General features: G+C 48.6%; 1 protein-coding gene, 1 long non-coding RNA gene and 1 pseudogene across 6 annotated transcripts; 2 read left to right on the forward strand and 1 right to left on the reverse strand.

Annotated features, from left to right (window-relative positions):
• Positions 1-1,097: 1,097 nt before the first annotated feature.
• On the forward strand, positions 1,098-16,541 carry LOC310819891 (inositol hexakisphosphate and diphosphoinositol-pentakisphosphate kinase 2-like). 4 transcript variants are annotated; one of them, XM_083691295.1, is made up of 12 exons: positions 1,098-1,232; positions 4,343-4,848; positions 5,123-5,260; positions 5,944-5,994; positions 6,594-6,684; positions 6,950-7,035; positions 13,111-13,265; positions 14,484-14,585; positions 14,764-14,925; positions 15,261-15,382; positions 15,842-15,943; positions 16,240-16,541. In XM_083691295.1, exons 3-12 carry the CDS (start codon positions 5,152-5,154, stop codon positions 16,532-16,534), a joined length of 1,275 nt encoding a protein of 424 aa, XP_083547421.1. In that variant the 5' UTR covers positions 1,098-1,232; positions 4,343-4,848; positions 5,123-5,151; the 3' UTR covers positions 16,535-16,541. The 4 variants fall into 4 exon arrangements, with proteins under 4 accessions (XP_083547421.1, XP_083547422.1, XP_083547423.1 ...); XM_083691296.1 differs by lacking the exons at positions 6,594-6,684; positions 6,950-7,035; XM_083691297.1 differs by lacking the exons at positions 5,123-5,260; positions 5,944-5,994.
• A 391-nt stretch (positions 16,542-16,932) lies between these two features.
• On the reverse strand, positions 16,933-25,470 carry LOC310819889 (aggrecan core protein-like; annotated as a pseudogene). Its single transcript, XR_014555117.1, has 11 exons — positions 25,259-25,470; positions 21,653-21,741; positions 21,312-21,403; positions 20,896-21,187; positions 20,256-20,430; positions 19,349-19,476; positions 18,825-19,118; positions 18,261-18,584; positions 17,850-18,019; positions 17,578-17,705; positions 16,933-17,175 (listed from the first exon to the last, which is right to left on the reverse strand). The product of XR_014555117.1 is annotated as an aggrecan core protein-like (transcript).
• Positions 21,055-21,447, forward strand: LOC310819895. The gene is made up of 2 exons (XR_014554785.1): positions 21,055-21,193; positions 21,302-21,447. It is a non-coding gene; the product is annotated as an uncharacterized lncRNA (long non-coding RNA).

Genomic DNA, 25,470 nt, shown 5'->3' on the forward strand with positions numbered 1-25,470 from the left:
GGCTGCATGATGATTGGAACACTCTTCCTGTTTCACCACCAATGAGAGCCGAGATCTAACGATTTTGTTGTGATTAAAAACACAGTCAGCAATTATTTTCAATAATTTCACATAATTAAATACATGTATCCCTTGATTATGATAAATTACTTCTAATTACTAAAGACTCAAACTCACTTGATCCATATTCTAGAAGTGTTTCCGAGAAGGCTGAGTTGAAATTATTGAAAAAAATGTCTGTACAGTCCAGTTTATACAAACATAATAGGCATTTGTAAAATTACATGTAATTGCACTAGTATGTAAATTGTAAATATCAAAATTACTTTCTCAGAATTGTATATACTTTAGGATCGGTAATTTGTTCTTATTTTAGCAAAAATCACTTTGCATGCATCGCTTAACTCGGGCTTTTATTTTGAAGTCGCGAAAATGCTGAAAAGAGAAACCGGAAGTCGTAATGGAGTTCTATGGATGTTATTCGAGTTCGGAGACCACAGATCGAGATAGTCCGCTCTTATTCTAGAATACAAAATCACCAATCAAGCCTCAGAGTGGAAACATCTGATCTGTGTTCTGTGAACGATAATAGTGGAATTCCGTCCACCAACCTCGTGTGTATGTAAATGACGATTTCTTCCAAATAAAAGCGCCCGCGTTAAAGTTGTTTAAGCATGTAGTAATAGTAAATATGGATAAAGGAACTGCAAATTATATGTAACTATATCTGGAAATAAACATGTAATTCTCTCAATGTATTATTTGTGTTTTTAAGGGTTCTTCTAATATCCTAATCACCCCGATGAAAGACTGCTGCACTGCATAGGGGACAGATAATGGACTGTACACAAATCATTTTCCAAGGCTACATTTGATTTTTACTACCACCTTACTACCAACCATGAGGGGTTGGTACCAGAGTGTTGTTGGCTTTTTACTGTGGCCCAAGAGTTCAAAGTGCCCCATCTAGACTACATAGGGAACACATTATGCACTATACACAAATCATTTTCAAATGTTTGGGCCACAGTAAAAAGCCAACAGCACTCTGTATGATAAAATATTGTGATCCCACACAGTGATCTATTACCTCGCTCTTTTATTTTGAAGTCGCGAAAACAAAACCGGAAGTCTTATTGTCGGAACCTGCCGGTTATTCTCGTTCTGAGAATACAGATTCAAGCTGTCAAGGGAAAAAGGAAGCAAACAGGCGTCAACAAAATAATTTTCTTGTAAGTAACGTTACGCTTTGACAGCTATATTTATGGGATTGTGCATTGATATCTAGCTTTTTGTGTGCTATGTATTTGACATCCGCTCCATAGGGTGCATTCATTAGGCTACACACTCGGACAAAAATGGCACGGACACAAAGTTGTTTACATTAGCGAGCGAGCTACTCTGTGGTGGCTAACGGCGCTAGCTATCTTTCTATATCGCTGTTTATCTAACGAAAGGAACGTGTTTCGGATCTGACAGTCGGGTCCGAAAGCTTACATTTATGTATGACGTATCATTGGTACCTCGCTATAATGCCCCGATGTGGGTTACTAATGCTTCAATGGTGCCAGGCCAACTAAGCCCCGAATCAGCTTGATTGTTAGCCAGTTTGATGCAGCCAACAAGTGGGTCTCCTGACCCGTGCAGCAAACCGTTTGACCTCTTTCAACATTGTCAATTTAGACACATTTGTTTATAAAACTCCTCTTTTTGGTCTTCAAAAGTAGGACATGCAAAATGCCCCCTAGTAGATGTTGTTGTCGTCTCAGAGTGTAGAGATATTCAACATCAGCCAAGATCACACATAGCTTGCTTGCTAAATACTCTTCTATTGTTAATCCTCAGCACTGTGAAATCTATGGACTGAGGCTGCTCTCCAACCTTCATAATCGTGTTGACACAACGAACCACATGCATAAGGGTATTGTAGAGAAAGGGCCAACAATATCCTGCAATACATGGTATTGCTTGAAAGAAGGAAATCTGGTTTAGTGTTAACAGCTGCTATTTTCATCTAAAGTAATGAAGGGTACATCTGTGTCTTGGCCTGGCCATGAGTACGGTGACAAAAAATCCCCTTGTTGTCTTTCTTGGAAACAGGTGTACATCGATTGCAGGGGTGGCTGGCAGGGGTGGCATGCATTATAATGAGCCTGTCCTCTGATCTCTGCCTCCACCAGCCTCAACAGTTTGATTGACGTCACTTTACTCAAACCTTCCGTTACAGACTGCCACTAACAGATGTTAGCCCATCTGCCTATAGTCACATGTCAATGTAGCTGTCAATGACATATCACAGAACAAAATGCATTTTCATAAAAAATGTTAAATGTATTGCATGTGAGCATACAGTACTGTCCATTTAGGCCATATCATTGAGTTATCTGTCTGATTGTGAACCAGAAACGGGCCGGACGGCTGTTAAATAACAGGTTATGCTGTCTCAACTCGAGAGGCAGTCACCCTATGGCGCCCTAGCAAAGTAAACAGGTGTAATAGAAGGATTTAAGCCCTGGCTCAAAAGCTCCTCAGTAATCCACTTAAGCATGGAAAGAGTTTACTTGAAATAAACGGTGCCAAGATGCGGAAAAGATTATCCCCTATGTTTACCTGGGTTTTAATTTGAATACCAAGTTCGGTGCCATGTGTTTAACTATTCACTTGGTTGACTGGTTGAGACAGGTCTATATATATATGTATATATGTATGTATGTATGTGTGTGTGTGAATATTTTCTCAGCTGAAGGGACTTGAGAGACTCTTTCTGAAAGATGGGCTTATGAAGATGAATCACCTTTCAGTATTATCCTTTTAGATTCTACGGCAACCTGCACGCAGTTTACCTATAGGGATGTTTTGCATTGACCCTGTATTGAGCATGTAGCCCAGGGGAGGCTTGTGGAGCAGGAAATCGGAGGACGGGCTCATTGTAATGCATGGAATACCATTGTACCATTGTACCATGGTACCATTCCTCCTTCAATTGCATACAGTGGAATCCCTGATGTAGCCTAACATACTTGGTGGAAGTGTGAGCGTAGTTGTGATTAGATCCAGCCTATGCTCTTATTATTAGGAACGGGCATTCTAAATGTTTTGACGGTTTGAGTTCTCCATTATTATTATTTTCGAGTAGAGACAAAGCGGAGATGAGAGGAAAAATGACTTGTGTTTCAGCAATTTGCCAAACCATCAGCCGAATATCAAAGTGTATCAAAAAATGTATTCAGAGAACTAATTTGCTTTATTTGTAGCCTATTAGAAGTTACTGAAGGCAGACTTGACTTTTGCTCCCCATTAACGAAAATATTGTCCTTTGAGCTTTCTCCACTGCAGCAAGTTAATGGTGGCTGCAGGTCTATCGGTCTTTTAAATGCTTGAGCTACTGTGTGGACTTGGCTACTGTCTTGCAGTCTCAGCCGAATTGAGCTGTCAGCCGTGTGTGGTCGTGGCAGAAATCAAACACCATTGTCTGTCTGTCTGTTATGCCCGCTGTGCGATGCTATGGTAGGTTAACCGTCTATATGAACCTTTGGCTACATTTGGATTTGGCCTCATTTTGAGCTCAGGATGCTGTCACTTTTAAATGTTTCTGGATACTATAAATAAATGTTTTAATTTAAATAAAAAAGTATATTGCAGGATCTAGCCTAATTGGGTTCCTCTGGGCGGCTTCATTGTCTTTCAGTCACAGCAATATTGCTTCCACAATTAGCCTCCCCATAGTAAAATACTCACAAACAGAGTCACAATTTGACACATCAAAGGATTACATTTTAATGTTTTCATATTCAATAGAGTTCCATTTAGGTGTATCAAGTAGCAACATTCATCTTTAGAATCCGCTGTCTAAATATGAGATCAGAGAGACTGATGTTGCGTCCTTCAGAGTGCTTTATGACATTGGCATGTTGGGGTAATGAGTGGTTACAGTGAACAGAGGGGCCCGGCGGGAGATGTAGGCTATGCCTGTCTATACTGGTCATCACGGTTCACTGGAGATGGCAGTTCTCTCTCTGTTTACCAGGCCCCAGATTGCCGCGTCATTCTGCTGATGCCAGGCCTAGCGGTGTAACATTAGCATGGTGTTGGGTACTTACACTATCAGTTCTCCACGCCACACTGACTGCTCCCATAGACGAGCCCGGCCACACTCAGAGGTGGGAGGTTCGGTGTTCAATTCTTCACAGCAGTTTGGAAGCAGTCTGGAAGCAGTCGGTATGGAATTAGGCCTCTGGTTTCACAGAGCAATGGAACGGTTTGGAACTAGGCCTGTATGAAATCCTATATCAGCTACAGAATGTCCTAGTGTGATTTATGTGTGTTCGTGTTTCATTTGTAGGATTATGTTAATCGTGGACACACACTCAGAGCAATGGGCTGTCTTCGGATGGTGATATCTGCCCCTGAGGTCGCCTGAGAAGCCCTGCCCAGCAATACGACACCTTGAACTGCTGAATGAAGAGTACAACTTTAGCAGCACCACCTCAGAGACACTCACAACACAATCACCCTCTCCTTATACCCCTTCTGAACCCTTGCCCCCCCCCCTAACCATCCCCTGTCCCATTTACCTCCATTCCAAACCCAACCCAACCCCCACCCCCCTCCCCCCATCGGCGACCCTCTACGGCGACGGTGTGTTGGTGTGGCGATGGCGCTGCGGGACGCTGAGGGCAGCCGCCGGGGACTGTGATGTCAGAGCCCGCCAGCCCGGGCGAGAGCCAGCGCGGCGCTCCCAGATTCTTCGTGGGCTGCGAGGACAATGAGAGCGAGGGCCTGGAGGACTACGGCTGCAGCATGAGGACAGACATGGAGCTGTACGAGGACGACGAGGACGCTGACTCGGTACGTAGGAGGCCACACACGAACACACTGAAACCAAAACTAAATATGACCGCACAAAACCGCATTAGACTTTAGTAGACCACATGATACCACAGAGACCGTGAGGCTGGAGATTATTATTGTGCGAGACTAGATTTGACCACACAAGACCGCAGCAGCACATGATCCCATACAAGACTGTACAGTATCTGTCTCTCACGCAGATCAACCTTTCTTCCTACCCCTTTTTTTCTTTCTTTCTTTCTCTTTGACACTCCTTCCCTCCCTCCCCCAGCACGACAGATCGTGGTGGGGATCTGTTCCATGATGAAGAAGTCCAAGTCCAAGCCCATGACCCAGATCCTGGAACGGTTGTGCAAGTTTGAGTACATCAGCGTGGTGATCTTCCCTGAGGACGTGATCCTTAACGAGCCCGTTGTGACGGCCGCCGGGGTGTGCGGGCGCGTCACGGACCCAAACACAGTGTAAGCAGAGAGGTCCACACCAGAATTATAATCAAAGATATTTATTCGGTTAGCGGGGAGAGGGAAATGATAGAGAGAGGGTGGGGTTGAGAAGGCGTCGTGTCGTGAAGATAGCAGGGGGGTTCGGTACACGGTGGGTGGTCCTCTTACGTTCCAGGTCGGGGCGGCAGCGGGGTAGTCAGACAGGCGAAGGTTGGCAACGTAGCAGGCTCTCGGACGTTCTCGGGGTCGGGCTTCAAAGGGGGCTCTCCTATGGTCAGGGGTCATACACTGGACAATGGTGACTTGGCTTATTCTCTCTCTCATCAACTGCTCCTTGGTTCGCCGTAGCAACTCCTCTCCACTGGGTGCTCCGTTGGCTCCTTTTGTACGGTCCTTGCTGCTCCTGCTGATGCCCTTCAGCTGTGCCTTGACGAGCAGGAACTCCATGTATGGGCATACGGTGATTATCTCGACGGGTTGCAGCTGTGGCCCCTTGGGGCGCAGGAACTCCATACATGGTCCTGCCAAAGACAACACGGGGCAAGAGAGGGACAGCAGAAACAGCAGAGACAAAGCGAGGCGAGATATACACTCCATTTACCACCTTCCCACACTCGCGCATGGGCTTAGGCACGGGGCGGGCGCCACACCGTGGACAAATGGCCCCTGTGTGACTGCCTCATCTCCTTCCACTCCAAAGGTGGAACACACACACACACACACACACACACACAGAAGAATGCACACACTGCATTCTACTGAAAAAGTCATTACGCAGACAAAAGCTTCATGATACACGCACACACACATCCCATTAGCCCATTAGAGCACTTTCCTGTACCAGTCAGCATTACGCATGTTCAACCCCAGCAGCCATTCTGTCTGACACACAACAACAACATACCTGCTTTTACTGTTCTTCCACGACATGGATAAAAAAAACATTAAAAAAAATCTTCCTTTCTTCTAGCATTGTGACTGCCAATGGCCCCTGGTCCTAGCATAAATTATTTTTTCTTATGATGACTGATGGATAGATGATTCACTTACTTAGTCAAATGTATTTGTTGTAAGTCGCTTTGGATAAAGGCGTCTGTTAAATGCCATAAATGTAAATGTAAACATGGATGTTTGACTTGCTAGTGCAATGGTGAAGAAAAGCATGTGTACATACTTGCGTGAGTGCATATTTACAGTCACTGAGTCACAGTATAAGTATACTACATCTTCTTGTTCCTTTGTGAATCTTTTGCCGTTGACAAGGTTTGCTTACGATGGCTGATATGTTTGAACTTGTAGGTTTCCCGCTGGACAAGGCAGTGAGTTACGCTAAACTCCGCAACCCTCTACTCATCAATGACCTGAACATGCAGTACTACATTCAGGACAGGTACACATACATGTATATCAATGGATCTGTGAATAAACATTTATGACAGGGTAAATGCTAAGTGGGATGCTTGGGATGGCTCTGACGTCACGCCATTGAAGTTGACATTTAAAGCAGTTAAGGTTATGGTGAGGGTTATGGTTAAGTTTAGCGTTTAGGGTTAGGGTCGTCCCAAGGATCCTACTTGGCATTTACCTTTACGACAGTGCCTCCATGGGTATCTCGGTCACTCTCAAGTTGAATCCTTTATTTCCCCTTGTTTCAGGAGAGAGGTTTATCGTATCCTACAGGAGGAAGGGATCGATCTACCGCGCTATGCTGTGTTGAACCGTGACCCAGATAAACCAGACGGTCAGTGTGCGGTTGCTTGTTGATCACTGCACGGTCTCATTAGAGATGGTCAATATGTGGTCGATACTTCACGATTCACAGTTTGTTTTGCCCCTCTGGTCACTCCAGGGGAGGCTGGTGGAGGTAGAAATCAGAGAACGGGCTCATTGCAATGCATGGAATCATTTCTCATTCCGTTCAATGCATTACAATGAGCCCGTCCTCCAATTTCTGCCTCCACACCAATCTCCCCTGGGTCACTCCTACCCTTTGGTTGCACGAGTAGGCTCCCAAGTGCAACTGACAAAAAAAAAGTAATGTATAAAACACATTCTACCTCCTTATGTCTTGTTTTTGTCATCTACTAATCGAACCAATGCAAGTACAGACTTCTCAAACTCATCTGTGTTCCATCCTGATCCCATCAATCGTTGGTTTATTTTGGTCTGGGTGTAAATATAGCCTCTAATGTGGAGCGGTAGTGAGTATCTTGTGCCGGAGCAGGGTACAGTGATGTCCTGAGTGCTTTGACGTGACGTGATGTGTCTGGCATTGACTTCCCCATTTACACCTCTGACATCTCTCTCACAGGAATCATTGATTCGGTTTTTCAATAGAAAATCTATAGAAAGTCTCCATTGAAAGTACGTTTTAGTCCAGGCTTAGGCTTAGTCTGTGTCCGGGAAACCGGCCCTTTGTGTTTCATGTCCTCCCCTCTCCCCTGATGGTTAACGGCAACCTCCAGACCCTTTATTTAGAGAGTAGAACTAATCTAACTGTAACAAGGTCCTTTGACACAGAGAGGCAGACGCAGTATGTTACTGAGGGATTGCTCCCGTTTATTCATAAAGTCTTTTTGTCACTGGTAGAGTCTCTGGCTTTTCAGCCCTTTGAACGCTCGGCGACTTTACAGTCGTCGTTCTTCCTCCTTCTCCGCCGTTCCCAGCCCATCTCTCCTACTGAAATGGCAGAAGCACACACATCTTAAACATTCGCCGACGAGACTTCATTTGCAGCAGGTGTGCAACAAAGTCTCGCCGACACAACCCCGGCCACGGTCCTGTAGCTCCCTCTACAGGCCGAACGCTGCATGTCCCCCCACATACCCCCACCGCCCGACACAGGCCGGGGACCCGACGGCCGACGACCTCCCCTGCACGGGAGAGGAAGTCTGCCACGACCATCTGCGCCCCCGGTCTGTGCACGACGGAAAAGTTGAAGGGCTGCAACGCGAGGTACCACCCGGTGATCCTCGCGTTTACATCCTTCATGCGGTGGAGCCACTGGAGGGGGGCATGGTCGGAATAGAGGGTGAAGGCGCGACCCAGCAGGTAGTAGCGGAGGGTGCCGACCGCCCACTTGATGGCCAGGCACTCCTTCTCCACGGTGCTGTACCGGCCCTCCCTCTCCGACAGCTTGCGGCTCAGGTACAGCACCGGCCGGTCGGCCCCCTCCACGTGCTGGGTCAGCACTGCTCCCAGCCCTCTATCCGACACGTCCGTCTGTAGGGAGAAAGGGAGGTTAAAATCAGGCGCATACAGGACCGTTTCTCCACAAAGAGCCCCCTTAAGGGCCTCGAACGACCCCTGGCACTGGCCCGACCATTGGACCGGATCCGGGGCACCCTTCCGGGTGAGGTCCGTCAAGGGACTGGCCAGCTCTGAAAACCCTGGTACGAACTGGCGATAATATCCCGCCAGCCCCAGGAAGGCCCTCACCTCCTTCTTTGTCTTGGGACGGGGAGAGGCGGCAATGGCCGCAGTCTTTTCAATCTGCGGTCGCACCTCCCCCCGTCCCAAGTGGTACCCCAGATACCGGATCTCCCTCCGCCCGATCACGCACTTTTTCGGGTTGGCCGTCAGCCCCGCCTGCCTCAGGGACCGCAGAACAGCAGCCACACTCCGCACATGCTGCGGCCAGGTGTCACTGTGAATGACAATGCCATCTAGGTAGGCCGCAGCATAGGCGGCGTGCGGCCGCAGAATACGGTCCATGAGGCGCTGAAAAGTGGCTGGGGCTCCGAACAACCCGAAAGGGAGCACGGTGAACTGGAATAACCCGTGCGGAGTGGAGAATGCCGTTTTCTCCCGGGACACCGGCGAGAGTGGAATCTGCCAGTATCCCTTCGTGCAATCCAATGTCGTGAAGTACCTGGCCGTACCAAGCCGGTCCAAGAGCTCGTCGACCCGGGGCATCGGATATGCATCGAACTTGGAGACCGCATTAACCCGTCTATAATCCACACAGAACCGTATAGCCCCATCTGGCTTGTTGACAAGCACGATGGGGCTACACCAATCACTGCGGGACTCCTCGACCACACCCAGCTCCAGCATGGCTTCCAACTCCGTGCACACAACGTTTCGTTTGTGCACCGGCAACCTATAGGGACGCGTGCGCACCGTTAAACCCGGCTGCGTTTCTATATGGTGGTCGATGAGCGTAGTCCGACCGGGCAGGGGAGAGAACACGTCAGCGAACTTAAGCTGCAAATCTGCAACGTCCGCGGCCTGGCTAGCAGAGAGATGGTTATCAATATCGACCGGAGTGCTAACTTTCGATTTTGGGACTTCCGGACCGAACTCCTCTCTCTCCGGAATTACCGTAGCCAGAGCAACCGTGACCACGTCGTTCCATTTTTTTAGGAGATTGACGTGATACACCTGCAAGCTGTCCCCCCGGTCCGAGCGTACAACCTCATAATCCACGTCCCCCATGCGACGTGTGACCACAAACGGCCCTTGCCACTTCGCGAGTAATTTCGTGCTGGAGGTGGGTAACAGTACGAGCACCTTGTCTCCCGGTGTAAACTCTCGTAGGGTAGTCCCCCTGTCATCCAGGCGTTTCTGACGCTCCTGGGCTTGCAGCAAATGCTCACGTGAGATAGCCCCTAGGGCGTGGAGCTTTGTGCGCAAGTCGAGGACGTACTGGATCTCACTCTTACTGTCGCTAGACCCTTCCTCCCAATTTTCTTTAAGCAGGTCTAGGACACCCCGGGGCTTACGCCCGTAGAGTAATTCAAACGGGGAAAACCCGGTGGAAGCTTGGGGAACTTCCCGCACCGCAAACAACAGGGGATCTAGCCATTTATGCCAATTCCGACTATCCTCGTGGACAAACTTCCGGATCATTGACTTCAAGGTCCGATTGAACCGCTCACAAAGGCCGTCAGTGGCCGGGTGGTAAACACTGGTTCGAATCGCCTTGATGTTCAACAAGCCATACAGTTCCTTGAGGGTGCGTGACATAAAATTAGTGCCCTGATCGGTGAGAATCTCTTTCGGGATTCCCACGCGGGAGATGACTTGAAACAATGCTTGCGCTACACTCCTGGCAGAGATATTGCGCAGAGGTATTGCCTCGGGGTATCGGGTGGCGTAATCTATCAAGACCAACACAAATCGATAACCCTATGTGCTCCGGTCAAATGGCCCGATAATATCCATCGCAATGCGGTCGAACGGGTTCTCGACCAATGGTAAGGGCCGCAAGGGGGCCCGTGGAATGGCCGGGGGATTTACTAACTGACATTCCCGACAGGAAGCGCACCACCTACGCACCTCTGCCCGAATCCCCGGCCAATAAAATCGAGCCATTATACGGTGCAGTGTTTTGTCATACCCTAGATGGCCCGCCATGGGGTTGAAATGAGCTGCCTGGAAGACCATTTCGCGGCGGCTGCGGGGAACCAACAACTGGGTTACTTCCTCCTGACTATGTGAGTCACGACTTACTCGATATAACCTGTCGCTGATAATCGCAAAATAGGGGTGGGCGCGCACCGTGTCTGGCCGTATCAAAGTACCATCAATTGCTATCACTTGGTCAAAGGCTGATCTTAGGGTCTCGTCACGAGACTGCTCGAGGGGGAAGTCGCCTAGCAGCGGATAGTTCGGCGGGGAAGTCTCGGGGTGAGGCGCCGGCTCCGGCTCCCCGGCAGTGTCGCGAGGCGCCGCCTCGGCACAGAGCACATTACACGCCACACACCTCCCTAGCTGTCGTGCACGCATCCCAGTAGCCCTCTTTACCGCTTGAGGAAACCCCTCCCAATCCACACCTAGAATCAGGGGATGCGTGAGGCGTGGGCTAACCGCCGCCTGTACACTATGGTTTTTCCCCTCAAAATGAATTTCGATAGCGACCACCGGATATTCGTGAATGTCCCCATGCACACACCTCACCCGCACCCTCGATGCCTTCAACAATGCCCCCGGCCGAACCAGGCACTCCTGGATCATGGACTGCATGCAGCCCGAATCCAAGAATGCCTGGTGCGTATCATGTTGTATCCTTACCGGAATACGATACGCCGCTCCTGGTCCGGGGGGAGGGCCCGGTATGTCGCCGATGCGGACGACCTGTCCCACGTCCATCGCCTGACACTCGGCCTGCACGTGGCCCAGCCGTCCGCACCGCCAACACACCCCCCCTGTCGCTCGAGGTGCTCCCTGTGGGGCCGGGGTCGGTTCTGGATAGGTGCGCCCCTGCCATCTCGACCTTGGGGCGGGCGCCGGCCTCTCTCCTTCCGCTCCCTCGGCTCCTCCTGGGCGTCGGCCCCCCCCCCCCCCCCCTTCCCGCGGGGCCGGGGTTGGTCGTTGCGGCCCCCGTGGTGGGAGGGAGAGATGGTCCTCGGCCAGTCCCACGGCGGTCTTGAGGTCCTGGGGGCGGTGGTACTGGACCCAGGCGGCGGTACGGGCCGGGAGCCCCGCGAGGAACTGCTCCATTACCACCCGGTTCCCGACCTCCACCGCCGAGTTGTTCTCGGGGTCCAGCCACCGCCATGCGCTGTCCCCCAGCCGCTGGGCGTAGGCGAAGGGCCGGCACCCCTCCTCCATGGTCATGGCCCGAAACCGGCGCCGGTGTTCCTCCGGTGTTAGGCCCAGGCGGTCCCGAATCGCCCGGGCCAGGGACGTGTAATCCCGTTGGGCGGCCGCCGGCAAACTGTGGGCCGCGAGCTGCGCCTCCCCTGACAAGAGGGGCAGCAGATGGTAGGCCCACTCTCGGTCCGGCCACCCCGAGATCCTTGCCGTCCCCTCGAACACCGCGAGGAACGCCTCTGGGTCGTCCAGGTCCCCCATCTTCTGTAGCTGGACCTTGGGGGGACCTGGTGCCGCTCCGGTCCCCGGCGCCGGCCCGCCGACCCTGGTGAAGTCCTGGATGAGGGCACTGTCCGCGATCCTCGCCGCCGTTAGCTCGTCCAGCGTTGCCTGCTGGGTCTGCTGCAGGGCCGTCTGCTGCTCGAGGACAAGCGCTATCCTCGACATCGCCGCTGCTAGCGCCTCCATTCCGTCTTACTTCTGTGTCCCAGGTTGGGCGCCACTGTAACAAGGTCCTTTGACACAGAGAGGCAGACGCAGTATGTTACTGAGGGATTGCTCCCGTTTATTCATAAAGTCTTTTTGTCACTGGTAGAGTCTCTGGCTTTTCAGCCCTTTGAACGCTCAGCGACTTTACAGTCGTCGTTCTTCCTCCTTCTCCGCCGTTCCCAGCCCACCTCTCCTACTGAAATGGCAGAAGCACACACATCTTAAACATTCGCCGACGAGACTTCATTTGCAGCAGGTGTGCAACAAAGTCTCGCCGACACAACCCCGGCCACGGTCCTGTAGCTCCCTCTACAGGCCGAACGCTGCATGTCCCCCCACACTAACACAGTCAAGTACTGTATGAGGGCAGAAAAAAAAGATTGTCGGAATTATCTGTGTGAGATCAGTTTCCCGTTAATAGGACTCTGTGTGATATAGAGGCTGTTTCCCAGACACAGATTAAGCCGAGTCCAGGATCACACTTTCAATGGCGATTCTCCATTTAAAAAAAAAAAAAAAGTTTAGTCTAGGACTAGGCTTAATCTAGGTCTGGGAAACTGGCCCGTAGACTGATTGAATCATACTGTCACTATTGCTACTCATTGAAAGGACTGCCCATTCCCTGACACTGAGTCCAAACATATTTAAATTTGGAGCCAGAGCCTCCTCCATGCTGTCTGTACTGGATAAGGATAGGTGAAACCATAGAATTACAATGAATTCTAAAATCAATGGACAAAACTTTGGTCTGACAATATGTTCCTCTGTGTGATCTCTCTCTGTCTCACAGAGTGTAACCTGGTTGAAGGAGAGGACCACGTGGAGGTGAACGGCGAGGTGTTTCCTAAACCCTTCGTGGAGAAGCCCGTCTGTGCTGAAGACCACAACGTCTACATCTACTACCCCACCTCAGCTGGCGGGGGCAGCCAACGGCTCTTCAGAAAGGTCTCTCTTCTGACCTTTGTGGTCCCCATTCCCTAACCATACACTTAGCTGCTCCTTCATAGAGGTCTCTCTTCTGACCGTCCTGGTCCCCATTCCCTAACCATACGTGTTCCTTCAGAACAGCCTTCCAATAGGGTTAGGTAAGCGTCTGCAATAGGGGAGGCTAGTGGAGGCCGAAATCGGTGGAATACCTCCACCAGCCTCATCTGCTCTGCTATATTGCTAATACCTATCCAGTTATTTTAAATCTGGTAACACAGAAGATGTCTGGCTGTTTCCAGACCTGGCTTTTATCTTCCCTACACTCTTCCACCCCCTCAGCCTCAAGTCAGTTGTAATGGCTGTTATTTTAGGGCACATTAACAGTTCAGAAATAGACCCGGCTGTGCTTGAAGCCACATCCCTCCTCTCTCTCCCCTCTCCCTCCTCTCTCTCTCTGGTAATAAGCAGAACGGAACACTGTGACATTAGATTGTATCTAGTGTTCCGACAGAGAGCGAGAAGAACATCATAAATCAGTGTTCTAGATCAAAGAGACAGAACCCTCTGTTTCCGATGTGGTGGGCAGTGGAGATTATTTAGAGATCAAAGTTAGCATCTCTTATGTGTTTTATCAAGAAGGTGGGGAGCATGAATATGGAGATGTCATAAACAATGACATGTTTTTGTTAAGTCGGATTATAATGTCTTTAGTCATTCATAATATTTAGTCAATCATATTTGTGTACTTTTAAACAAAACCTGCACACACAAATGTTATGACTACGACTGTAATCCTGCTATAGATGATTTATGTTTCTCAGAATATTTCTTTCCCGCCTTGTGTATATATATATACTTGATATCCGATTCCTGTGTTTATTCAGCGTGATCCCACTTTACATTCTCAGAGGGCTTTCAGTACCGTTGTTAAACCTCGTAATAAAATAATCAGCATATAAAATGTGTTCTTTGTCAGGTTTTATAGCTTCTCAACCTCAATGTCTGGTTTTATCACTTTTGTCATTAGCAACATTACTCTCAACCTTGTCTACTGAGAACATGACTAAAGCTAAACCTAAATCTTCACATGAATCAGTCAGATTATGTCCAGATAGCATCTCTTTTCCTGTTAAACATACATTTTCAGTCCGCACACACAAGCACTTTCCTTTGCTGAAGTGGATAGTTGATAGAGACGGAGGTTCTCTCAGATCTAACACTGTGTTTCTCTCTCAGATTGGGAGCCGAAGCAGCGTGTACTCTCCAGAGAGCAACGTCAGAAAGACAGGCTCCTACATCTATGAAGAGTTCATGCCAACGGATGGCACTGACGTTAAGGTGTGTGTGTGTGTGTGTGTGTGTGTGTGTGTGTGTGTGTGTATGCGTGTGTGTGTGCGCCTGCGTGCACAGTATACTACAGATACAACACTGTATCTGTGTTGTAATGTACTTATATATATATATATATATATATATGTGTGTGTGTGTGTGTGTGTGTGTGCATGCGTGACTGCAGGTGTACACCGTGGGACCTGACTATGCCCACGCTGAGGCCCGTAAGTCCCCAGCTCTGGATGGGAAGGTGGAGAGGGACAGCGAGGGGAAGGAGATCCGCTACCCTGTCATGCTCACCGCCATGGAGAAACTGGTGGCACGCAAGGTCTGCCTGGCCTTCAAGGTCAGCTATGGCTCCTCCTTCAGGGGGCTCCGTTGGCTGGAGCTTGGGGATCGTAACACCAGGTGTTTTGGGCTTTTGGCTACTTGCATGAGCCACATACTATAGAATATATCTGTTCTTCTTTGCTGTTGTGGAGTCTCGACATGATGCATAACTGTTCTTAGCGCAATGATTGATAAATGAAGTGGAGTAGATACAACCTGTGGAGGTTGTGTCTGTCAAAGATTTCTACCTCCATCAGCCTCCCCCTTTTTCTGAAACTGTTCTCAACAACACTCTCTCAACGACACTGCATGTGATTCAATGTGACTCACCGACAATTCTCGTCACTACAGCAAACGGTGTGTGGGTTTGACCTTCTGCGAGCCAACGGACACTCCTACGTGTGTGACGTCAATGGCTTCAGCTTCGTGAAGAACTCCATGAAGTACTATGACGACTGTGCCAAGATCCTGGGGTACGCGAAGCCACACCAGCGGCTATTTCTGTCATATTGTATTTGAGTATGGTTACCCTACGCCAGGGGTGGGACGTCTGGATCCAAGAGGACCACACTGTTAGCAGGCTTGGGTTCCAGCCTTGTTCTATCAACTCTGATTGAACTAATCATGTCTATATTGAAGTGTTTTTGCTATGTGTTTTGAAGTGGATGTACATATATATCTAAGATTATATATTTAAATATATTGGATCTCAGTGAGACTAACTTGGATAAATAATGGTTGAATTAAATAAAATATATATATTGTTAGTGCTTATAATTGCAGACAATCCAGATGATCGTGATGGTTCATGAGTTGACAATATCTCTCCTCTCTCTCTCTTCTCTCTCCTTTCTCTCCTCTCTCCTCTCCTCTCCTCTCCTCTCCGCTCCTCTCCTCTCCTCTCCTCTCCTCTCTGTCCTCTCTCTCTGTAGGAATATAGTGATGCGAGAGCTAGCTCCACAGTTCCACATCCCCTGGTCCATCCCCACCGAGGCAGAGGACATCCCCATAGTCCCCACCACGTCTGGGACCATGTGAGTTACACCACACTTAGACAAGCACAACTCCAGTCTCTTACAATAAAAATCATCAAAATCATTGTGAAGACCAGATCATTTGGAGGCAGAAAAATGCTAATGGCTCTGATTGTTAACTTGTCAAGCCTTTACCACATTTGTATGTCATTGTCTATGCCCTGCAATTCTGGGTGTAATGTATTTTAATGTAACACAATGTCACAGACAACATTTCCTCAAGGGGATAATAAAGTAATAATGTTATCTTATACCCCCACCCCCACCCATCCCACCCCCACCCCCCCCCCACTCAGGATGGAGCTGCGCTGTGTCATAGCTATAATTCGTCATGGAGACACACATGTTAAGCACTCGCCAACGAGACTTTATTTGCAACAGGTGTACAACAAGCCTCGCCGACACAACCCCGGCCACGGTCCTGTAGCTCCCTCTACAGGCCGAACGCTGCATGTCCCCCCACATACCCCCACCGCCCGACACAGGCCGGGGACCCGACGGCCGACAACCTACTCCCCCCCCCCCCTGCACGGGAGAGGAAGTCTGCCACGACCATCTGCGCCCCCGGTCTGTGCACGACCGAAAAGTTGAAGGGCTGCAACGCGAGATACCACCGGGTGATCATCGCGTTCACATCCTTCATGCGGTGGAGCCACTGGAGGGGGGCATGGTCGGAGTAGAGGGTGAAAGCGCGACCCAGCAGGTAGTAGCGGAGGGTGCCGACCGCCCACTTGATGGCCAGGCACTCCTTCTCCACGGTGCTGTACCGGCCCTCCCTCTCCGACAGCTTGCGGCTCAGGTACAGCACCGGTCGGTCGGCCCCCTCCACGCGCTGGGTCAGCACTGCTCCCAGCCCTCTATCCGACGCGTCCGTCTGTAGGGAGAAAGGGAGGTTAAAATCAGGCGCAGACAGGACCGTTTCTCCACAAAGAGCTCCCTTAAGGGCCTCGAACGACCCCTGGCACTGGCCCGACCATTGGACCGGATCCGGGGCACCCTTCCGGGTGAGGTCCGTCAAGGGACTGGCCAGCTCTGAAAACCCTGGCACGCGTTGTTGATGGGGTAGCGGACACTGCGGTCGATGAGCCAGCCTGCTCTGCACTTGTCGAAGCCCAGTTTCCAGGCTGCATAGAGCTCTCCGATGGAGGCCAGGGTAGCATTCTGCTCCTGACAGTGAGACAGAGCCTCATTATAGGTGAAACCCTCACTGGAGCCAGCATGGAACAGCTCACCTGGAGAACAGAGGGAGAAGAGAGGGAGGGGGAGAAAGAAAGGATGAATGGATGGGGGGATGGAAAAGAAGAGAAACACTGGTGTGATGGTGTTCTAAAAACAAATCCTACTGTACTGTATGATGCTACTGTCATGGTTTGTGATAAGTTATAATAATCTCTTAACATTTATAAAGCTATTCAAGCAACTTACGACGAGCCAACAGTCAGTACTGTACTGTACATTTGGACTCTGACTACTGTACTGTACACTGACTACAAATAAGCTTGCATTACAATGAGCCTGTCTTCAGATTTTACCTCCGCCAGCCTTCACTGATGGACACACACACTAAGATCCAAGGTCAAGATAACATGAAGCACAACAACATCTCATTGGGTTATCATTGGGGAGCAGCTCACCCTTGAGTCCATCGATGTAGCAGTAGACATCGTAGCGCTCATCAGCTGGTCTCAGACCATAGGACCTGACTCCTGGGAGATGCTCCAGGTCCCCAGAACACTTTTCACGGGACGACGCAATGGGGTACCTGAGGTGCATGAGGAAGTAGCTTTGTTCCTTAATATGAATAGGTATAATGATACATCAAAAGGATAAATGGGGTGCGTGCGTGCGTGCGTGCGTGCGTGCGTGCGTGTGTATGTGTATGTGTATGTGCTGACTTGACTCTTACCTGACAGTCTGGTCCAGGAGCCAGCCTGCATCACACTGGTGGTAGCCAGCCTGGTGGGCAGCGAGGAGCTGCTCTGGGGTGGCGATGGAGGCTCCCAGTCTCTGACAGCTGGGCCTCTACAAAGGTGAAGGTGTAGCGGCTGGAGCCAGCACGGTAGTGGAAGACGACCCCTACACATTGGAGAGGACAAAGTCTCTACGTTTCTCATTTGAATTTTGAAATTCATTATTTTTGTTTTTGTTAAGAGTCTAGAGAGTGTAAAAAGAACACTCGTTGGAAATTCTGAAAAAAAACTCACAAAAATAGCGTGTCAAAACTAGCCTAAGTTTATAGTCTGTCTCTGTCAATTATGATAGCGTTGCTACACATTCGATTTTTACACTCAAATCCACCACATATCAGCTCACTGACCTGTGGGTGACTGGTCCCCGGTTCCCCTGATGACCTCACTCCCGACAACGGGCCTGGCGGTAACTCTCTCCACCACATCAGTGATGACCTCTGTGACACTGGGGGGCTCAGGTAAGGGCAGCTCCGTGGCATTCTGGCCCAAGTAGGTGAAGTCCACACCTGTGGGCCTCTGGGTAACCAGCTCCCCTCGGTTCGCCTCGCTCTCTGTGGTCGTCTTCCTGAAGAACACCTCGGGAGTCCCCGTCACTGTGGCAATGCTCAGCACGCCACTCCCTGCCTCTGTAGTTGTCGGCAGCATGGCCGAACCCTCCTCGTCAGGGGATTCTGGGTAAGGCAGAGGGTGAAAGGGGGAAGGTTTACATGTTGTGGATGTCTCGGGTGGTTGTTGTACTGTATGTACACTAAGTAGCTAAATGGTGAAAGACAAAACATCATCGTCATCACTCAAACAGTAACCGTTTTAACAGAGTCAAACCCAATGCCATAAAGGTATAGGTAAACAATAACCGCTTGTAAAAACATGAAATGTGACATGGTTCCCATTCCCATGGTAACCTTCAGTACCTGTGTAGCAGAAGACATCATAGCGAGACTCTGGGAGAGGATATCCTGTCTGGTTGGCATGGAGGTACACGGTCCGCACCCCCAGCAGTCCCCCTCCACACTGCGGCCGGGCGATATTGATGGGGTAGCGGACGCTCCTGTCCCCCAGCCAGCCGGCGTTGCAGACATCCAGGCCAGCCTGCCAGGCCAGGTACAGCTGGCCTGTAGTAGCCAACTGGGCCCCCTGCTTAAAGCACTGCTCCTCAGCCTCGGAGAAGGTGAACTTAGCCACAGAGCCAGAGTAGAAGACCCTTCCTAGGAGTGGAGATGGAGGAGAAATGATCATAACGTTCAATAGGATAGACTGGTTGGTGTGTCTTGAATATCAGTTTTCATCATGTCCTGAACGCATTCTCATTTATCAAACATGTATAATCAGCTTTTATTTTCCCAGTTAGGTCACTGACAATGCCCTTTTACAATCATAATAACAACAACAACAAACAAAACACATGTGAAAGAGCCAGGATGTCCTCTTAGGGTACCTGTCATCTTCTCAGCGAAACAGTACACATCATAAGTCTCGTTGACATCTCTCACTCCGTAGGTTCGCACCCCAGGGAATTTTTCTTTGTCGCCATAGCAGTTCTCACGTGGATCATGGATTGGGTACCTTTGGTTCAAAGACAGTAGCAGTTAGGATCACATCAAATCTACACAAGCAGTTTCTGAAACTCTTTATTTGTATTATAAATAGGATAGAATGATCCTATTTGCGTCATTCCAAATGCTGTCTCAATACAGAGGGTCTCTCGAAGAAATCTTTTGGATAAGCTGACCAATGGTCCGTGGTGCTTGTGAGAAATCAGCTACAGGGGTTTAGCAGGGAGAGCATTTAGCATTCTCTTATAGTGAGGAGGTGGTCAACAGACCAGGAGAGATCATAGGAAGGCAAACACAACCCTGTGGGTTCGGCCAGGGATAAAAAAGAGGACAAGAGAGAGGCTCTGTGTCTCTACAGGAAATGACACGCTCAGAGGCTCAATAAAGGAAGTGACACGCTCAGAGGATCAAAACCAAAACTCCACAGGAAATGGAAAACCTTAAAACAAAAATACATCACAGCATCATCCTTTATGTACTGTAATTGAACTGGAGGACAGAGACAGGTTAGGCAATCTCCTCTCCCTTATCTTCAAACAATATCATCTCTCCGTAATCTGCACTGATCTGACAACATTATGATAGATGAAAGCAACCTGGTGGATGTGCAAGAGGTTTTGTTTTAGCCTGTCCTGTTCTTTCACTTCAGTGCAGATGACATAAAGCAGACGAGGAGAGAAAGCTTCTTATAGACTATTGAGGTGCACCCACTGATGCAACCCACAAGTTAGAGTTTTTTTGCCACCTCTGCTCTAGTATAGATATATACAGTATAACACATAGACTGACCTGACGGTCTGGTCAGAGAGCCAGCCGGCGTCACACTGGTGCAAGCCCTCGTCGTAGGCGGCCTGAAGCTGTTCTGGGGTGGCGATGAGCGCATTGTTCTGGATGCACGCCGCCTTGGCCTTCTCAAAGGTCAGAGTGTAACGTGTGGTGATGGCCCGGTAGTGGAACACAATACCTGAGGAGAGACACATGGACTTTACGGTAACAGTGGCTACAGTACAGTATCTCAAATGACAGCCTATTCTCCCCATATACTAGTTTACTACTTTTGACCAGAGCGCTTATATGTGGCCCTATGTGTATATATCATATCATATCATATCATGTCAAAGATACCATTCCTCATTCTATTCCATGCATTACAATGAGCCCGTCTTCCGATTTCTACCTCAACCAGCCTCCCCTGATCATATCATAACATATAACCATACCTTGACAAGTCATCTGATCATATGTCATGCACAGGTTGTGTCACCTGGGCGTGACATTGGCATAGCTGCCATTGAAGCCAAAGTAAATCCTTGAACAAGATTTGTCTATCTTTTCACTTCCTGGATACTTACAAGGTAAGATCTATACATCTAAGATCAATTCACTCAGCCTGTGAGTGACACTAACATTGCCTTTCCTCCCTCCCTACCTTGAACATGGACGTCCACGGTGTCAAAGCTATCCTCGATGCCGTGCTGGACCTCACAGCGGTAGATGCCAGAGTCATTGGAGCGCAGCTCTGTGATCTTGATACTGACGTCTGTGGGGGTCTGAGGATAGCCCACCATGTGGACCCGGTCCAGGTACTCCTCCTCCACCCGGACCTCTCCGTCCATGGCCACTAGGATGACAGACACCCGCTCCTTGGTGACGTGGCTCCATTTGATGCGGCGGGACAGGGGGGCGATGGTGGGGGCACCTGGGTCGTGGACAGTATGGTCCTGGAGGTAGGTAGGGAGGGAGTGATAATGGAATATGGCATCACAATAACTTACTGGTTGATTTATCAATTGGTTTATTGTTTTGTTTTTATTGGGTTATGGTGTCACTGGCAGGAAGTCCTACCTGGAAGTAGCAGGGCAGCACCAGGGTGCCACCCAGAAGAGGGCGTTGAGGGAACTCCAGAGGGATGCTTACACTCAGGATGTCCTCAGGGTCTGTGGGAGGAGAGGGCAGGCACACCCGCACCCGCACACACACACCCGCACACACACACACACACACGCACACACACACACACACACACACACACACACACACACACAAACATACATCAACAAATAAGAAGCATGTCATTTTATGGACATAAAACAGGGAGTCGTGTGCCTGTAAAACATGCTAGTGAGTTATGAATTAAACTAACTTTAACTGTGCACTGTGCGATGTGGCTTTATGTGACCACTTACCCAGAAAGGAGTGTTCCTCGTAGGTGAATGTAGCCGAGATGACCGGCAGACACACACATAGTAATAACAACCACCTATTCATATTTTACCTGGAATTAAAAGAGAAAAAAGTTATTCTCTTTTCATAGTCATATTACTTTCAATGTAACCTCTAAGATAATTATTGTATATCACTATCACTAATTGAGGGGCCTAATTTGTCCCATGAAAAAACATAGCAGACCATTCTGCAACACTCCACTATGAAGATCATGACGTGACCCCAGTCAACTAACTGCAACTACTTTCATATACAGTATCTCCACCAAGGGAGGCTGGTGAAGGCAGAAATCGGAGGACAGGCTCATTGTGATGCCTGACATGGAATATTGGAGGATGAAATTGAAGGACAGGCTCATCATTATGCATAGAATGGATTGAGGAATGGTATCAAACACACATTCCTTTCCATGCATTAAATTGAGCCTGTCCTCCGAATTCTGCCTCCACCAGCTGCCCCTGAAGAACAGTCTTCCAATACCTCCCAAACCCATGAATGACATCACAGCGGACTGCGTGGAGAGCATGTACAGTACACTGTTATGAATACAGTAGCTTTAGCATCCATTTCTAGAACAGCTCAATTGTGGGCAGAGACCACAGGAATGTTATCCCACACTGGTTAGATATTGGGTTGCTCGACAGTCTAAGAATTCATTCTGATATAACAGGTTATGAAAAGGGCTTTATTGTTACACATGAATGCCTGCACATTAACGATGTGTGAATGCAGTAGGCTACACAGTACAATATTCCTGCCAAGGCTAATTTAGGGCTGGCTGGCTGAAGGGCTTTTCCCCGCAGGAGAAAGTTACTGATAAAACTTCTAAATTGGAGGGAAGAGAATGCCATGGACCAACAGGAATATCTTCCAATGTACACACACTCACTCACTCACTCACTCACTGACTCACACACACACACCCACACTCACTCATGCAATATTCTTTGCAAGCAACAAAGAGCTACTCAGTTATTTCAAAAGTAAACGTTCAAGTTTTCCGTTATTGCGTTAGAGCTGAGTTGGGTTATTTCTGAGTCCCTCCCTGTTCCTGTCTCACAGCTCAGGTCAGTGTGTGGGTGTAACAGAGGACATCTGGAGTTTAGAACAGCCAATAACATACAGGCTACCTGCGTGGATGACGTATTGGCCTTACTGGCCACACCTCAAGCGGTGGTTATACCACGGGAGTCTGTGTGTGTGTGTGTGTGTGTGTGGTGTGTGTGTGTGTGTGTGTGTGTGTGTGTGTGTGTGTGTATATGTCTGTGTCGGCTTTGGGCCATTTCAAACTACCGGCAGGTTTCAGAAATTAAACAAACACTACTGTTTTGCTGATGGGAACATCATGGGACATTAGCAGCAAATAGCCATAGGAGTGATCTCTCAACAAAATACTGGGACCACTGTGGACAGCATGCTATTCTCAGAGCAAGGGGTTACACCCACTGAGGAGAACAACTAATCTTCACATAAATACGACATACGTCACTGGTATTATCAATGCTATCTAGAGTACAAGGGAACCTGAACAAGGTACAGCAGGGCTAGAATGACACACTAGAATGACCAGAAGATCTCTTGGATCATGTAACAAATGCAATGCCCAAGTGCCACATGTTTGATACGATTCGTTGTTCCTTTCCATGCATTACAATGAGCCCGTCCTCGAATTTCTACCTCCCCAAGCCTCCACTGGCCTAATTGCACCATGAATTATACAGTAGCACTTTTGGTCAGAGCAGGAGGAACAGTCCCAGCATCGGACCAGTACTGTCCTGGGATAACCTGCCAGGTGAGCCAAGATTCCATCAGGCCAGATAGAGGGATCCACCTCTGGCACAGCCCAGGGATACTGCACCTCTGTGCTAGGGCAGTTGTGCCATGATAATACACACATGGAGGATTACACCTGGACACTATGGCACAGAGGAAACATCCTGTAGGCTCCCTTACTAGAGTAGGTTTGTATGTATTGTACTTTAGACTTGATTTAGGCTAAATAAAAGAGCTGCTCTCAATCAGGGGAGGCTAGTGGAGGTAAAAATTAGAGGACGGGCTCATTATAATGCATGGAATGGCACCAATGGAATGGTATCAAAACATGTGTCATGCATTACAATGAGCCCGTCCTCCGGTTTCTACCTCCACCAGCCACCACTGCTCTCCGTGTTTTACAGAACCCAAACCTCATGAGAGCAATCTAAAACAGGGTTGACAAAGGCTTAACTGGTGCCTTGACAAGTGCCTTGAAAGAAATACCCTCGAAACAATGCTCAAAGCCGGTAGCAAAAAGTGGGGCTTTTGAGGGCTAATATGGACTAAAAACGTCCTGTTTTAAAAAGTGACAGTTCATCAGCAGCCACGTTATGTGAAAGCCATGCTAGCGACTAGCTCCACAGTGTGTCCATTCAGCTAGTGTGGTAGGGTCTATTCCCGTAGACGCTCAGGCCTATAAGACCTAGTCTGTTCCCCCTGAAGCTGCTATTATAGGAGCTCTGATGACACCAGGGCCAATGTAAACACGGCAGTGTATTTCAGAGGAGGCCCTTTCCATACCGCTGGAGACCAATGGCAGCGTAACACTGCGGACATTCAGCGAGAGGGAGAGGGCGGTTGGTTAGCGCGAAGGCATGTTGGGAGCAATTGAAGTCCGTTCCATAGCTCTAATGGATGTGAAGGACACTCAATCACAAAAACAGAGATTTCACTCTGATAATGAAAGAAAAAAAGACTCTGAATGTGAAAGTGATTTGTTTTTGGTTCGTGGGTATTGGAGAGGCCGAAGAAAAAAAACATGCTTTGAATTTGTGTCTATGACACAAACTACAAGCTTAGGCACAGCATTAATCAACTATGTATTGAGTCCAAGAGACCATATTAGCCCTGTGAGCTGAAGCCTTGGTGACTTGGCAGTCTTGAGTCACACAGATGACCCAGGTTAGATACCCGGCTGGTCAGACACAACAGTAAGAACATTGGTACAACATCAATAGACTACTGATTAGGGTCAATCAATGCATTTCCTTGTAATAATGTGAAGGTTCAATCAATAATTTATGTTTAACTGAAGTTTTCCTGAAGTGATTGTATTTATTTATCTTAAAGTATTCAATCTTGGATGTCAGAAGAAAACCCAGTAATATAATAATTCACAGTAGGCTTACCCTCTGTGAGGGAATCCATATTAACCAATGTTTATTCCTGCGCTGTCTTTATAAATATCCTAATGTTATCAAAACATGCATAAGCCCTTACATTTAATTTTCCAGACGATGTAAATCTTTCACAATGATCGCCAACATAATATACAGGCTCATACTGCATACACGCTCCCATTTTTAATAGAGGAAGAGATGGATAGATGCATGCGAGACAATCTTACTGCAGCTGTAACCATGGTGAGGACCGACGTTGCATGATAACCACGCACATACCACTGACTGTAAGTAGTGTTAGATTAATCTAATAAAGCACTACAACATTCTGTCCTGAATAAAATCACGATAGAAATATGAAAAATATATATCCACCCTCCTCTGTATCAATATTGGGGAGTACAAACTCACCGTGCGGTCACAGTCACTCCTGGCGAAAAGGTAAATGTATACGTTACAAATAGGTGCTAATCTTCTTATTTCTTGGAGAACTGTATATTCTCGTTTCTTGTATTTTCTTCCGTAAATGTCACTTGCAGCATGTGCGACTTTAAAATCCCAGTCAACAGGTGACAAGTCCGCGAGCTCAGGTAGAGTGTTGCTCCGTGCGTGAGTTTGGAGCG

The sequence above is a fragment of the Argentina silus genome (genome assembly GCF_951799395.1).
Source record: "Argentina silus genome assembly, chromosome: 19".
In the NCBI taxonomy this organism is placed as follows: Eukaryota; Metazoa; Chordata; class Actinopteri; order Argentiniformes; family Argentinidae; genus Argentina; species Argentina silus.

Excerpts from the sequence above, each read along its gene's own strand:
- LOC310819891 (XM_083691295.1), top strand. The coding sequence starts at position 5,152 with ATGATGAAGAAGTCCAAGTCCAAGCCCATGACCCAGATCCTGGAACGG. Across the intron at positions 5,261-5,943 it reads GGACGTGATCCTTAACGAGC|CCGTGGACAAATGGCCCCTG; the intron begins CCGTTGTGACGG and ends GCGGGCGCCACA. Across the intron at positions 5,995-6,593 it reads CATCTCCTTCCACTCCAAAG|GTTTCCCGCTGGACAAGGCA; the intron begins GTGGAACACACA and ends TTGAACTTGTAG.